General features: G+C 37.9%; 1 protein-coding gene across 1 annotated transcript in view; it reads left to right on the top strand.

The window, feature by feature from the left end:
• GCKR (glucokinase regulator) overlaps positions 1-15006 on the top strand; it is a 678315-nt gene that overhangs the window by 125379 nt on the left and 537930 nt on the right. The window contains exon 2 of the mRNA XM_044062788.1: positions 13281-13436. Within this exon, the coding sequence (XP_043918723.1) occupies positions 13281-13436 (156 nt within the window). The remainder of the gene's footprint in view (positions 1-13280; positions 13437-15006) is intronic.

The raw sequence follows: 15006 nt of genomic DNA, 5'->3' as shown, positions 1-15006 counted from the left end.
TCTCCAACTCATCTGAAGTAGCGCATTGTCTATCAGCTAACCCAATCCTCATGTCCTCAGGCAAAGTGCTAAGGGCTTGTTCCCTCACCAAAAGTTCTGCCAGCCCTTCAAAAGTGGTGACCTGACATCCACTCTCCCACCTATGGAAATAAGTGTGCAATTCAGCAACATATTCATACACACTTTCATCTGCCTTGCGTCTATGTTCACAAAACTTTTTCCTATACATTTCAGGTGTTAGCTTAAACAGTTATAAAAGTAATTTCTTTACAGCAGTATAATAAAAAAATGCAATGTCAGACATTTTAGCTAATGCAGTTATAGCTTTAGCATGGAGTAAGGGGGTTAGGAACCGTACCCAGAGCCCTTGGTCAGCTTCATGCTGTTTACATACCCTCTCAAACATATGAATGAAACTATCAAAATGATCCCCCTGTTTAAACTGTGGAAGAAATTTACTGACCTTATGTGCTTCTGAGGTCCAGTTATTCCCTTCTCCATTACCTCCATGACTCTGGTGAAGAGTCAGCATCTCCTTCTCATGTTTCTTCTGTCTCTCTTGTTCCTCAGCTTGCAGACATAACAGTTTCTTATCCTCCTCAGCCTGTAGATGCCACAATCTCTCAGCTGCTTCTAATTCCACACGCCTGGCCTCCATCTCAAGTCTCTTTAGCTCCAGCTGGATTTTAAGTCCACTGCAGAAGGGTTGAGTCTCTTAGTTAGTCAGGGAGAGCAGGCAGCATGTCAGCAGAGGAGTATGGAAAGCTGACAACGAGCCAGCTGGGGGAGATGTGCCAGGCTAGGGGACTGGTGCATGGAAACATGACTAAGGCAGACCTGATTGCAGCCTTGGTTGCATGGTCCATGGACCTTATTAATATGCAATGTGGATGTGTCACCGCTGCCAAACAATTAATATGTGAGGATATCACAGCCACTGCCACCAATTAATCTGTGAGGTGGATATCCCAACCACTGCCACCAATTAATATGTGAGAATATCCTAACCACTGCCACCAATTAATATGCGATGCCCGTGCCCTGGCCCAGCAATCAAGGAGCCTCGACCCTCACTACTAACACCAGAGAGGGCATCTCATATATGAGGAAAGGATAACAAATACACTCAGTAAATTGCAATTTCCCTTAAGAGCACACAGAGATCACAGTCAGTCAGGGCTGGTCGCACCCTTGCTCCCCAGGTCCCCAATAAAACTCCGCACTGGCACAACTATAGGGTCCAGATCTCAGCCTAGTGGGCAAGCTAAAATATCCAGCACACTCTCTGTCCAACCAGTGCTTAATGTCCCTGCAAAAGTAGCTGACACACACACACACACTTTGAGATAAGAGTTTACACAACCACACAGACATTTCTGGGGAAGGCTAGCACAGGTTCTCCAGCTGTGCCCCTTTTTACCCAGACTATATGGTAGTACCAGCTGCCACCACCCACTAATAATTATCAGTTACTCAAATGCCCTTAAAAGGGTGTCCAAATTATTACTGTGTAATATTATTATCCAATTGGTAGTATAGCCCAGGGCTAAAGCTATTGGAGTGGCCTTGTACAGTGAACTCTATAAATATGCAATGTACTCTAGAGCTTAACTTATCTCTGCACAAACCAGCCACAGTTAAAATATTTTAAAATATTTAATAATAAATAATTAAAACCACAAGACAATACTTTATACTACACAGTCAGTGCTAGCCAAGAGAGGTCAGAGATCACACAGAAATACTTAAAATAAATCAGTAGTACAGTTCTGACATCACAGAAAAATACTTAGTCTAATCTTTATAGTCCTAGCTATTTCTACAAGAAAACACACTTCTAAGATAACTTACTTACATAGAGCATAAGGCAGTACTGAGTTGGATAGTCAGACAAAAATGCTTCCAGTATCTCTCTGAGCAATAGTTTTTAAAATCACTAACAAGCATTTCTTCTGTGCCATCCCAGATTACATCATTTTTGACACTTAGCCTGGGGTTCCCAGGCCAACAGGCTATATTATTTAGCAAGCTAACACCTCCTCAGGAAGCTACAACAATAAAAGACATTTCACATGTACACTCTAGTAATTATTCGTTAAGTTAAAACAATAGAAAGAATGTGCTAGTCCAGACCAAATGGCTCTGAGCTCTGGAGATCAAAGAACATACAAGACATAATTTTAATTTCAAAGAACAGATGTGAAATGTTTGACTTAGTTTTCTTTACAGCAGATGGAAATGTTGCCACATTGTTTTAAGTTCAACGTTTATATTTACAAATGATAGAATTATCTGCACAATTCTATCTGGCTAGGCTGGCAGCCTTCACCCATCTCTACCAGTCTTCACAATCTCCTTTGGGAAAAACTCGGTTCCCATGAATTACCACATTGATGGTAGTCTACTGAACACAGAAGGTGTTATAAGAGATTTGGGAACACAGGTTGACAGCAGCCTCTGTTTTGACCACCACATTGCCAATGTGGTCAGAAAGCCCTTCTGTGTGGCACATCTCATTACTAAGGGTTTTACATCCAGGAAGAAAGAGGTCATTGTCTCCCTCTACCTTTCCCTCATTAGGCCAGTCATCAAGTACAATGCCACATTTGACGTGCACCTCACTAGACACCTGAAACAGCTGGAGATGCCACAAAGGTACCTCACAAAGATGAACCTAGGCCTTAAACAATTGTCCTTGTTCGTTCCAAGTAATGAATGTGTTTATAACGATATCATCATGGATTTGATGTTTTTTTGTAGGAATGTAGCTTTACAACAAATGTTTGGTAACAACAAGGGTATCTCGGTGGGGCCAAGACAACCAAGTAGTTTTGTTCCTCCCTTTACTGCTTCTATGCATACTTTTATTAAATGCTGTGAGCATGACATTTTAGAGTTTTTAAGCAATGATAAGATGAAGAAGTTTCATAATTTAACAATGAGTCAACGCAAAGCTCTACATAACTTAAGTAACAACAACATGATTGTTATAAAACAAGCTGATAAAGGAGGGGCAGTGGTGGTGTTAGATGCTTTGTTTTATCACAATAAGGTTGAACATTTGTTATCAGACATCCACACTTACCTACCCATTAATCCATTACAAGTTAATATGCTGGTAGCTCAGGTACATAAAAGGCTGCAATATATTTTTGAAGCTAAGCGCATTGATGAAGAACTTTATAAATTCTTGAATAAGGATGATGTTATTATACCTGCTTTCAAAGCTCTTCCAAAAATTCATAAGAGTTTAACAGACCCACCTCTTCGCCCCATTGTTTCAGGCAGAGGGTGGGTCACAGAAAATATATCAATTTGGTTAGATTTTACTCTTAAACCATATTTAGATAATATTGAAGAAGTTATTAGGGACACAGGGCAATTTTTGATTACCTTGGGTGCCATACAGCTCAGTGCGAGCAGTTCTTACCTGATGGCTACTATTGACATACAGAGTTTGTTTACTGTAATCAGTAATGAATATGGTACCATGGCCATACAAACCTTATTACAGGACATAGGGATTGATCATGTTAAGATTGGTGTCATAATTGATATGCTTAATTTAGTACTAGAGAACAATGTTTTCTTAGGTTTTAGCAATACTTATAGGCAGGCACAGGGGGTAGCCATGGGCACCCCCTGTGCTAATATGTATGCCGATCTGGTCCTTTCCTATTGGGAAAGAAGATTTGTTTAGGCTAATAATGATTGGTGTCGTTATATATCCCTTTATAGGCGCTTTGTAGATGATATTTTTATTTTGTGGAATGGAAATGAAGAACAATTTGCTGATTTTTTTTGCATATATGAATTCCACTGCCTCCTTCCTACGTTTTACAGCCAATAGTTCTAGGAAGGAGATAGATTTTTTAGACGTACATTTAGAACAAGGTAGTGATGGCTTCTCCACATGTCTCCACAGGAAGGATTGTTGGAGAAATACCCTGCTTAGTTTTGATAGCATGCACCCTAGATTTACCTTCCCGAACATCATAAAGGGACAGGTTACCAGGGTGTCCAGGATTTGTACAGTTGAAACACGTTTTGAGGCCGAGGTTGAACAACTTAAGGATATGTTCAGTGATAGAGGCTATAATGTACACACAACACAAAAAATCATCAATGATAATAAGAAATATAGAAAAGACAGGTCAGCTCCATGGCTACGTTTGAAAAAAGGAGAAGAGCTTTGTTATACACAGGTTAAGAATATGAGCCAAAAACCACAAATTATGTTTACTACAGTAACAATATTCATGGGATCTGTGACATTGTTAGAAGCAATTGGAACATCTTGACCACTGATGAAAAACTTCACCCCATAGTGGGGGTATATCCCAAATTTGGTTTTAGAAGGAATAGGAGTCTAAAGGATATTCTATCTACTGAAAAGTATCCTGAGGCTAAACACTTTAAAATGAAAATGGGGACAGTTCCCTGTGGGCTTTGTAAAGCTTGTGCTTTTGTTAATAAGTCCACTGGCTTCATTCATCCAATCACTGATAAGAGGTTCGAATTTAAAGCAAGAGCCAACTGTAGAACCAATGATATAGTATATATAGCAGAATGCCAACATTGCACCAGTTTTTATGTTGGCAAAACCAACTGTATGTTTAAAATTAGGATTTTGCAGCATTTGTCAGCTATCAGGAATGCAGATGTACATAATGCCCTCTACAGGCATATAGAAAAAAATACACAACACTGCTTTAAATTTAGACATATTGTTAACATTAAGACGAACAGCAGAGGGGGCAATATTAGGAATAAAACTGAATTAGAAGAGGCAAAATGGATAATAGAACTTATGGCTCATAGATCACCTGGTCTTAATGAGATGGCTCCTAAGAAACCCGCCCTGAAAAATAGGTGGGTGTTTTATTGAGTTTTGATTGGTTGTTATGGATTTAAATTGCATGTTGAATGATTCAGCAGGTATCTGAAGAAGGGTTATACCCGAAAGCGCTCTGATTTGTGATTTTTGCCTGCCTTTTTATACTTTTATACTCTGATTTTATTAAACAGTGGAATATCCTAGCAGTGTTCTGTGACGTTTTTCTTCGTTTTACCCTCTAGTAATTATTCGTTAAGTTAAAACAATAGAAAGAATGTGCTAGTCCAGACCAAATGGCTCTGAGCTCTGGAGATCAAAGAACATACAAGACATAATTTTAATTTCAAAGAACAGATGTGAAATGTTTGACTTAGTTTTCTTTACAGCAGATGGAAATGTTGCCACATTGTTTTAAGTTCAACGTTTATATTTACAAATGATAGAATTATCTGCACAATTCTATCTGGCTAGTCTGGCAGCCTTCACCCATCTCTACCAGTCTTCACAATCTCCTTTGGGAAAAACTCGGTTCCCATGAATTACCACATCGATGGTAGTCTACTGAACACAGAAGGCGTTATAAGAGATTTGGGAACACAGGTTGACAGCAGCCTCTGTTTTGACCACCACATTGCCACTGTGGTCAGAAAGCCCTTCTGTGTGGCACATCTCATTACTAAGGGTTTTACATCCAGGAAGAAAGAGGTCATTGTCTCCCTCTACTTTTCCCTCATTAGGCCAATCATCAAGTACAATGCCACATTTGGCGTGCACCTCACTAGACACCTGAAACAGCTGGAGATGCCACAAAGGTACCTCACAAAGATGAACCTAGGCCTTAAACAATTGTCCTGTATAGACAGACTCAAAAAACTCCAACTATTCTCTGTCTCATAACGCCTACTTAGAAGTGATCTCTGCTTGACTTACAAAGCCATGTCTGACCCAACTCTGTTAGAAATGCTACATCTAAAGAAATCCCAATCCCTCCACACCACATGCTCCAGAGACCTCAACCTCATTACCCAATCAACAGAACATGCTGGAGGGACAGGTTCATATCCCAGAGACTGCCCAAGCTGTGGAATAGACTTCCCATATGTGTCAAACAGAGCACCTCACTGGCCCTCTTCAACAGAAGTCTTGATGAGAGGATGGGAAATAGAAAATTCACCCTGGGGATCACTCCAGTGCCTCTACTCAACAGAGGCACTGTGAACTATTGTCAGGTGGCACAATGCTAGGGTAATCCTATGGGCTAGGCTTGTAAAGGCTCCAGGGTCATTAGCCTAGTACACACCTATGAACATATGAACCTATAAGAGGACATTCTCAGGACTACAGCATCCACCCCCTTTAAAAGTACAACACACTACAGTATCAGGAATGCATGTACATACTGTGGGAGTTGAACCCACAGCCTTTTGCATTGAAAACAAGTACACTACCTGTGGTGCTATTAACAAAGCAAGCAGACGCAGCATAAGCAGCACTAAACTGAACAGCACCTCCCCTGAATCCACTTTACACTCAACTGTATCTCTCAACTTTGCAGCACAAGAAATCTGGAAAAAGCTAAACTTTATTGGAGGGGGGGGGATCCCAAAAACCAGGGACACATTTTAAACATTGCTTGTATAATCTTGGAAAGTTGCTAGAATAAAATGCTGTGCTACCGCCATGCATTACAATGCCAAGTCTTGAACCCAGGACCCTATGCACTACAGTCAGAGCTTCATACCACTATGCCAAATCAGCTGTTTCAGTTTTCATCATAGCTCTCAACTTCTTAGCACAAATAAACTGGACAAAACCAATAATGGGGGAATACAGGCCCAAAAATAGGGACAATTTTCAAATATTGATCTTATAAACTTAGAAAATTGCTAGAATAAAATGTTTTGTGTTACCATGTACTTTCTGAAGAATATGAAATTCAAATGTCTGTCATTATTTAGTGAATTCAAAATCCAGAAAACCATAGATTTTATGAGGAACAGAACAGAACAAAAATATGAGGCAAAAATCTAAACACTTTTCACAAGTGGTGGTGGGTGGGGAATTCAGGCTCTTGCTAACTGCACCCAAGGTACAAGGTTTGAGCTTGAGTTTTACTCTCTAGCCAGCAGGTATATTTAATTGGAGTGTTTTACACACACACACTCACACACACACACACACACACACACACACACACACACACACACACACACACACACACACACACAAACCCTGAGTTTGGAGTCCATCTGAAATCCTGCTGCAATGCAATCCAACTGCAAAGTCCTAGCTCCATGCAATCCAACTTGAAAGCCCTGTTTCAGCCAGGGAACTTTGAGCACGCATGCACTGAATCCAGCCTGCAATCTGAGCATGCATGCGTTAGCTACAACCTGCAGATGTTGGAGTCCAATCCCCTTCAAGTCTATGCAATTGTAACTGCATATACTTCTGGGGCATCTGTAGACTGATGCCTTCTTTCCAAATCCAGACTGGTTAAACAGCAGTCCAGATTTGAGTTCCAAGCACATATATGCTTATTTCTGGGACTTGCTAATTATTTCTTTATTTTGTTTTTTCTTTTTTTTTTACAGCTGGGGGAGCTGCAGTCCTGCAGTCCAATAGCACGAGCCACCACTGGTATACATTTGTATTCAAATCTGACTTGTTAGTTGTATGTCCACACTTGTTACTGTATTACCTGTTAGCTCTGTATGTAATTATAATTGTATTTATATCAACTTGTTAATTGTATGTGGAGCTTTTCTCCCCAGGCCTCCACTGAAAATGGGCTTACCTACGTCCATTGGACCTTCCTGGTAAACAGATTCAATCAATAAATAAATAAATAACACAGGTCATATCACAGCATTATGGAACAGCTAGTCCCCAACGTAGGGACAAACAAGAGGAGCAGGAGGCATCTGAAGAAGAAATATGGATATGGGAAAGAAAAAGAGATTTAATATGGTGCAATATTTATGCAAAGGAGAACACAAACTAATGAATGCAAAAAAAGCAGCACCAAAGATATTTGAAGAGAAATACAGGCAAAGACATTTGGATATGAATCATTTTGTAATACTAAAAAATAAGACAACAAAGAGGAAAAGTAGAAAAGAGGATTAGTAATGGAGAAGTTAAAGAAATACCAACTGAACTTATATGGATTACCTGCAAAGTGAAGGATTTAATGTAGAAAATTTAATTCAGATAACAACACAACAGGATAGAATAATGAATCCCCAAATTAAGGAGAAATCAGTAGAGTAGGATGCATCTGATCAGCTGACATATGAAGATAGTGTGGAGTCTCCCACAGAAAACCAGTAGAAACTTTCAGTTGAGCTATACAGCAAGGGAAAGAACAGGAAACTGTGGCAACTCTGACACAGTCAATGTTGGGGAGTGATATGCCAGTGATTTCCCATATGAAAGAGCAATGGTTGACACAGGGTAAAACTGAATGTGGCACAGGAAGAAGCTCTGGAACTTTGTATAGAATGCCCGCAGGAAATTTTGAACAAAGAATGTGCCCTCAGTTTAAAAGAAAAATGATCTAAGAGAAGAGTTACTTGATTTACTAGAGATGGCTAGACATATTAACATCAATGAAAGAAAGAGACTGCAAAAGGTCAATGTTGCTGTTGTTTGTCTTTCGGCTTTTCCCAGTTAGGGGTTGCCACAGTAGAACTCCGGTCCGCTAATGATTGGCAGTAGATTTTCACGAATGCCGAGGTACCAGCTCGACATTCAACCTTCAACGAAGGCACGCCCATTTACACATGTCTTTCAAATGCCCACCAACCGTGGGGAGGACATGCAGACTCCACACAGAAGGCACTCCCCGCACTCTAGCCGAGAATCAAACGGGAGAACCTCTTGCTGTAGACTGCAAAAGGTCAATAAAACACAAAATATTAGAAGTTTGATAAAACAAATGAACACAGAAATTTGGACTGTCCATGGAGATTCATGCGATATAACATAAATAAATTTGATACATTGCTATGCAGCAAAATTAATAACAAATAAAGTCCTACCACAAGAACACAGGGTAGTAAGGGAAAGGATAGGGAGAAATTGAATGCCATCATGGAAATATCAAATAGAGTAAACTATAAAGCAATTAAGATAAGAAGTGCCACTGTCAGAAGAGTACAGAAAAAGGAACAGATCAACAACAGATCAACAAAAATACTAAGAAAGGTAGACGTGATAAAAGCAATGCACAGTATTATAATGGATCAGGATTAATTATGCATGATCACAAATACTAAACTAAAAATATCAGCACAGGCAGAAAAACCTGGAAGATGCACAGATACATATAAAGGAAAAGTACAAAATAAGCAAGTTTTATAGAGAATTGGGGAAACAAGTTAAAAGGAATTGAAAGACCACCAAAAAAAGAAGAAATAGATACATTTTGGAGAAATATTTATGAAGATCCTGTGGAACATAACAAAGATGCTAAATGGATAGCAAAAGTAAAAGAAAGAATATGAAGTTTAAAGTACAGGATATGAAATGGGATGAAGTAACTGACAGAAAGATTGAAACAAAGTTAAGAAAAGCCTCTAATTGGAAAACCCCAGGCCCAGATGCAGTACGTAACTTCTGGCTAAAAGTATTAACATCTTTGCATGAAGATTTAGCCATGAGTAAGAACTATTTATATGCCACCACAAACTGACACCAGCCTGGCTAACAACAGGAAAACGCATTAAACAGTATCCCACATTAATAGATAAAAGAGTGCTTAAAATGTATAAGATACATCCTACACTGATAAACTACATCACAGCAACCATGAAAGAGTGGCAAACTATGACAAAGGGCAAATTATTATTCCAGGGATAAAAATCCAAAGGGAGATATTCCAGGGTGACTATCTGTCACCGCTGCTCTTTTGCCTTGCCCTTAACCCATTAAGCTATCTGCTTAACAGCTTAGGTCATGGCTATAATTTGGCTCCCAGAAAATAACAAAGTGTAAAGACTTCTCATCTTCTCTTTGTCAGTGATTTAAAACTGTATAGCTCATTAGATGAGGAACTGAAAGCACAACTGCAAGTAGTCAAAACTTTTTCAGATTATATAAGAATGCTATTTGGTCTTGATAAATGTGCAAAAACAACCTTTAAAGAAGGAAAACTGCAGCACCAAGTCAAAATCAGTTTGAGACAAGAATGTGATATAAGAGAACTTGAGCAAGATGGAGTGTATAAACATCTGGGAATTGATGAAAGATAATAAAGCATGAACAAATCCATACAAAACTCAGTAAGGAATATTTTAGAAGACTTAAATTAATCCTGAAAACAGCATTGACATCTAGGAACAAAGTTCAAGCTATAAACCAATTTGCTTTTCCTTTCCTTATAGTTTTTCAGTGATTGACTGGCCCTAAAATGTGTTGGATAGATTAGGAAATCAAGAAGGATGCTTCATGCTCATCAAATGATTTATAAAAATCAGTACATAGCAAGATTATATATTCCCTATTCCGAAGGAGGTATGTGCCTCCTTGAAAATGATTACAGGTATAGATAGATCTGCACTCATTGGACTGCATACATATCTGCTGACCTCACAAGACCCAAACATAGTGAACGTTTTGGAACATGAGGAGAATAAAATGACTTCAATGCTTAGTTTAGCAGAAACATATTTGTGTCATGCAGGGAATGGAGATCAAACCAGAAGTAGATAAAAATCAAGTAACAACTGACTGTACCAAAAAAAGAGAGAATATAAGGTAAATGATCAGATGAGAAGGCAAGAAGAATGGAAAGAGCATAAATACAGTTGCAAGTATAGAAAACTCTTGGAACAACTTCATGTTGATCAGAATCGAATACAGAAATGGTTAAGGAGAGAAGAATTTAAACCAAACAGCGAAAGGTTAATATTGGAGGCCCAAGATAGTGGACTATGTACAAAGTCCATTGAACATGTGGGAGAAACAGACAAATTTAGGTTTTGTAAAATAGAATTGGAAACACTCACACATCTTTTTGCCTGTTGTGATATACTAATGGCAGAAAGACTGTATACTGAAAGACATAATAATGTTGCAAGACTGTTGCAATGAGGATTGTGCAAACATTATAATACTGAAGTAGCTGAAATACTGGAAACATAAGCCACAAAGCATTATAGAAAATGATGAAGTTTATATCACATGGGATCACCCATTATCAACAGTTCAGAAAATAGCTGCAAGAAAACCAGATTTAGTAGTCCATTTAAAGACGGCAAAAGTAGCATCGATCATCAAAATTGCTATACCCAGTGACTATAGCATCTTATATACAGAGAGACATACCATCATAAAATAGCAGGATTTGCAGACAGAAATGAGGCCAATGTGGAAAAAGGATACCCAGACAGTTCCAATAATAGTAGGAACAATGGGTCTGATAAAAAATAATTTACAGTCATATTTAGATATGTTACCGATACATGTAACTCCATATGATTTGCTGAAGGAGTCATTACTGGGCACATTGCAGGTGCTGCGAAGAGCACTTATTGCTAACATCAAAGATTGAAACAATACTAATTTTATGAATCAAAATCATACTTTGACTTAGGAATGGGGCCCATTCCTGTCATGGTATTAAAAACCCAAAAAACTTGGAGAAATTAACAAAAGACAGAAGGTGGCACTTCTGGGTACATTATGGGGTTCCTATTAACGTTATCGAAAAATAACATAATCGAACGGCCGTAACATCGAAATGGCCACATTTCGAAGTATGGATTGTGGGATCGCAGTACAGTGAAGATTAGGATATTTGCTCTTTCCTCACTGTAGTGCTATCTCAGAGTTGGAATATATATTTATTGGGGGGGTGCAGCCCCCACAATAAAAGTTTCCAAATGCAGCCATTTTGATGTTTCGGCCATTCAATTATGTTTTCTTTCGATATAATATGAACCCACATTGTGGATGTTGAGAGGAACAATCTTGGCTAACTTCAAAGACTAAAACAATATTGATTTCATGAAATTTAATCATAGCCTAACTCAGGAATGGAGTCTATTCTCTTTGTAGTTATAGAGACTCGGAATACTTTGAAAAATTAAACAGTGAGAAGTTGTAATCCATCCAAATATCCGGCATGGTTACATTAGGTCAATAATCACACAATATTAAACTTCACTGAAAGGTGAAGGGATGAATAGTACATTTTCCCTAACACTCACATTTAGTTCTCAAATGATTTCACCTACTTGTTCCTCTATTCAGACAACACAGACAATATGAAGCAGAGGGAAACCCATAGTAGAGATCCAGATTTTTTGAACTGTCTCCTTCTGTACACTTTTTAACCTTGAGTACAGAGGTACCTGTTCTGTTATTTTTTTAGACAGTTGTCACTTTTCTGTAGATATTCTAGTGCCATTAGCATTACATCATTCATCATACCTTTAAAAGTCAAGTCTTGCTGTCCCTCTGCATTCTGGATATGGTAACTCCTTGGCTTAGTCTAAAGGCATTGGCATTAAAGATAGACTGTAAGTCACAGACACTTACACAGGAAACATCTCCATGGTAACAGGTACAACAGACTAAAAAACATGTTTTTCAATATTATATTTTCAGTTTCTGCTTCAGGAACAGAAAATATTCCCCCATGCCACCCAAATCCATCATGTTTTAGAATAATTTAGCAAACAGGTTATTCAACATTGAAAAGTTTGGGGAACAAATCTTGGCAAGCACAACTTGATATGGCCATAATTGCAACATAGTGTGGTTGGGGATTGGCATAATGTTAAAGGTGCTTACCTTACAGACAGAAGGTACAGGGTTTGATTCTTATGTTTGGTGATTGCCTGGTTATTGGCCTAGCATGGACTACACTGCACACTGATTGCCTAATATTTACCTGTGAGCTTGTTATGTCACCAAACTGTTCATCATATATTTTTATAGTCCCCAGTTTACTGCCTGGAAAGTCATATGATAAGTAGTCACAAAATTGTGCTTCTTGGAACTGCTCAGTGAGCAAATGTCTTGCCCTTTCTTGTGTGCTGCCCTCATTAAAAAAATGTTTTTATATTCCTTGACATATATTTTGGCCAAAACTATGTGAGTTTTAAACTTTGCGCTGTACAAATATTCAGCCCATATTTTAAATCAACACAAATGATGTTAGAAAGATAGAATCACAAAAAGTGGAATGAATTAAAAAAAAATCATTCACATACAAAATGTAGCTAACCTTCAGCTTTTTGTATGCTTTTCTACACACTCGATTTCCAACAGAAGAGTAAAGCTCTTTCTCCTGAAAAGTGTATAACCAATTTGTTAATGTAGTTTATGTATTTCATATAAATGTGTGGTGCGACGTGATTCTAATATCACTCTGAGCATTCATTTGAATGTTATCTGAAGTTGACTTTTCCTAAATCATATCTTCTCTATTCAGTTGGCAGGGTATGAGGCAAACCTTCCTATTACAGAGAAGTCAAATCCCATTACCAAGGAAATTGACCGAGCTGATCCTGCACAGATTGTCCAACTCCTAAAAGAATGTGATGCTGAAATTTTCCAAGAAGAAGATGACGCCATTATAAATTATAAGGTAAATGGTGCAATTAAATTTAAATGTGGGATTTTCACACATGCCATGTGCTCAAATTGCTGCATTCAGACTTGAATCATATTCTTAGAAAACATACTTATCATGGCATTACTTTATACTTTGCCCTTTAGATTTCTTACATGTCTTTATGCACTCATTTTGCCAGCTACTAAAAAAATCTGTGTAGTGAACAGGACTCATAACAATAGCAAGTCATAAACAAAAGGTACTTTCAAACATGTCTAATAGAGTTTACCATTCCACAGCACAGAAAACATTCAGTGATGTTCAAATTGGTGAACTTCCACAAGAATTGTTTTCTTAACATTGATATCTTACCATCAGCATTTTCTAAGAAGTTAATGTTAGGCCTCAGACATTACTTCTGTGGGTAACCTAGTAAATTACTTCACTGATTTGATACAAATAATGTAATCAATTAAACATGCAGATATGGTATCACCTTTTGAGATACCTTTCACCACCCATTACAACAGAGATTCAGTCAAGCAAAAAAACAGCTAATACTCTATTTCATTACTCATTCTACTTGTTTCAGAGTACCATGCTTCAAAAGAAACCAGATAATTTTTAAGATGAAAGGTCATTACTTTGGAGTCCTTTTGAGTCCTTAATGTATAAGCTTACTTAACTGCGGTGGTGGTACTGCGGTAGTATTGTTGCCTCACAGTAAGACGTTGTCTTGTTTGATTCTCAGCTAGAGTGTCTTCTGTGTGGAGACATGTGTGAATGGGTGTACCTTCGTTGAAGGTTGTGCGTCAGAGCCGGCAACTCGGTACGTAAAAATCTACTGCCAATCATTGCCAGTGGACCGGAGTTCCGCTGTGGCGACCCCTAACTGGTAAAAGCTGAAAGACACAACAACAACAACAAAAAATGTATAAGCTTACTTGAGAAAATAATAATAAATTTACTTATATGGTACTTTTTGTGAGGAAATTCAAAAGTTGTTTAGCTAATTGATTACTAGAACTGTTTATGCTCATATTCTTCGTTCACAAAAGGATGCATGCTACATTGATGTCTCTATGCAAAACTTTGGGTGGAACATAAAATAAACAGCAATCAGCTATTACAGATTTGCAATCCTATTGACCAAAAACAAACTTGGTATGACTGGTAAACAATTCAAAACTTCATTACCTTTCAGAATAAGGACACTCGCAGAATATGCTCAACATAGATAAGCACCTCTCTCCAAAAATGGAAACTCTTGTTTTATTCTACTTGTTATTAACAAATCTTACAAATTCTTATGGTTTCAGTTTTAAATCTTACATCTTTGTGACAAGACAAATCTCAGAATGATGTCCAAGGAGAATATAGAATGATGTCCAAGGAGAATATTGGCCATCACTTGTGTAAAATTGAAATAATTTGCTAAATCTGAGCAATATACTCTATCACAAAACATATGCCAGTCTCACTGCTTTCTTTGTATATCCAGCTTAAACTTAATTTTATATATATATATATATATATATATATATATATATATATATATATATATATATATCTTAAAACAAACTATCAAGACATCTCTAATACC

The sequence above is a fragment of the Protopterus annectens genome, chromosome 2.part1 (genome assembly GCF_019279795.1).
Source record: "Protopterus annectens isolate FY-2018-M chromosome 2.part1, PAN1.0, whole genome shotgun sequence".
Taxonomy (NCBI): Eukaryota; Metazoa; Chordata; order Ceratodontiformes; family Protopteridae; genus Protopterus; species Protopterus annectens.
The sequence above is the reverse complement of the archived record's forward strand: the minus strand, read 5'-3'. Positions and strand labels throughout refer to the sequence as shown.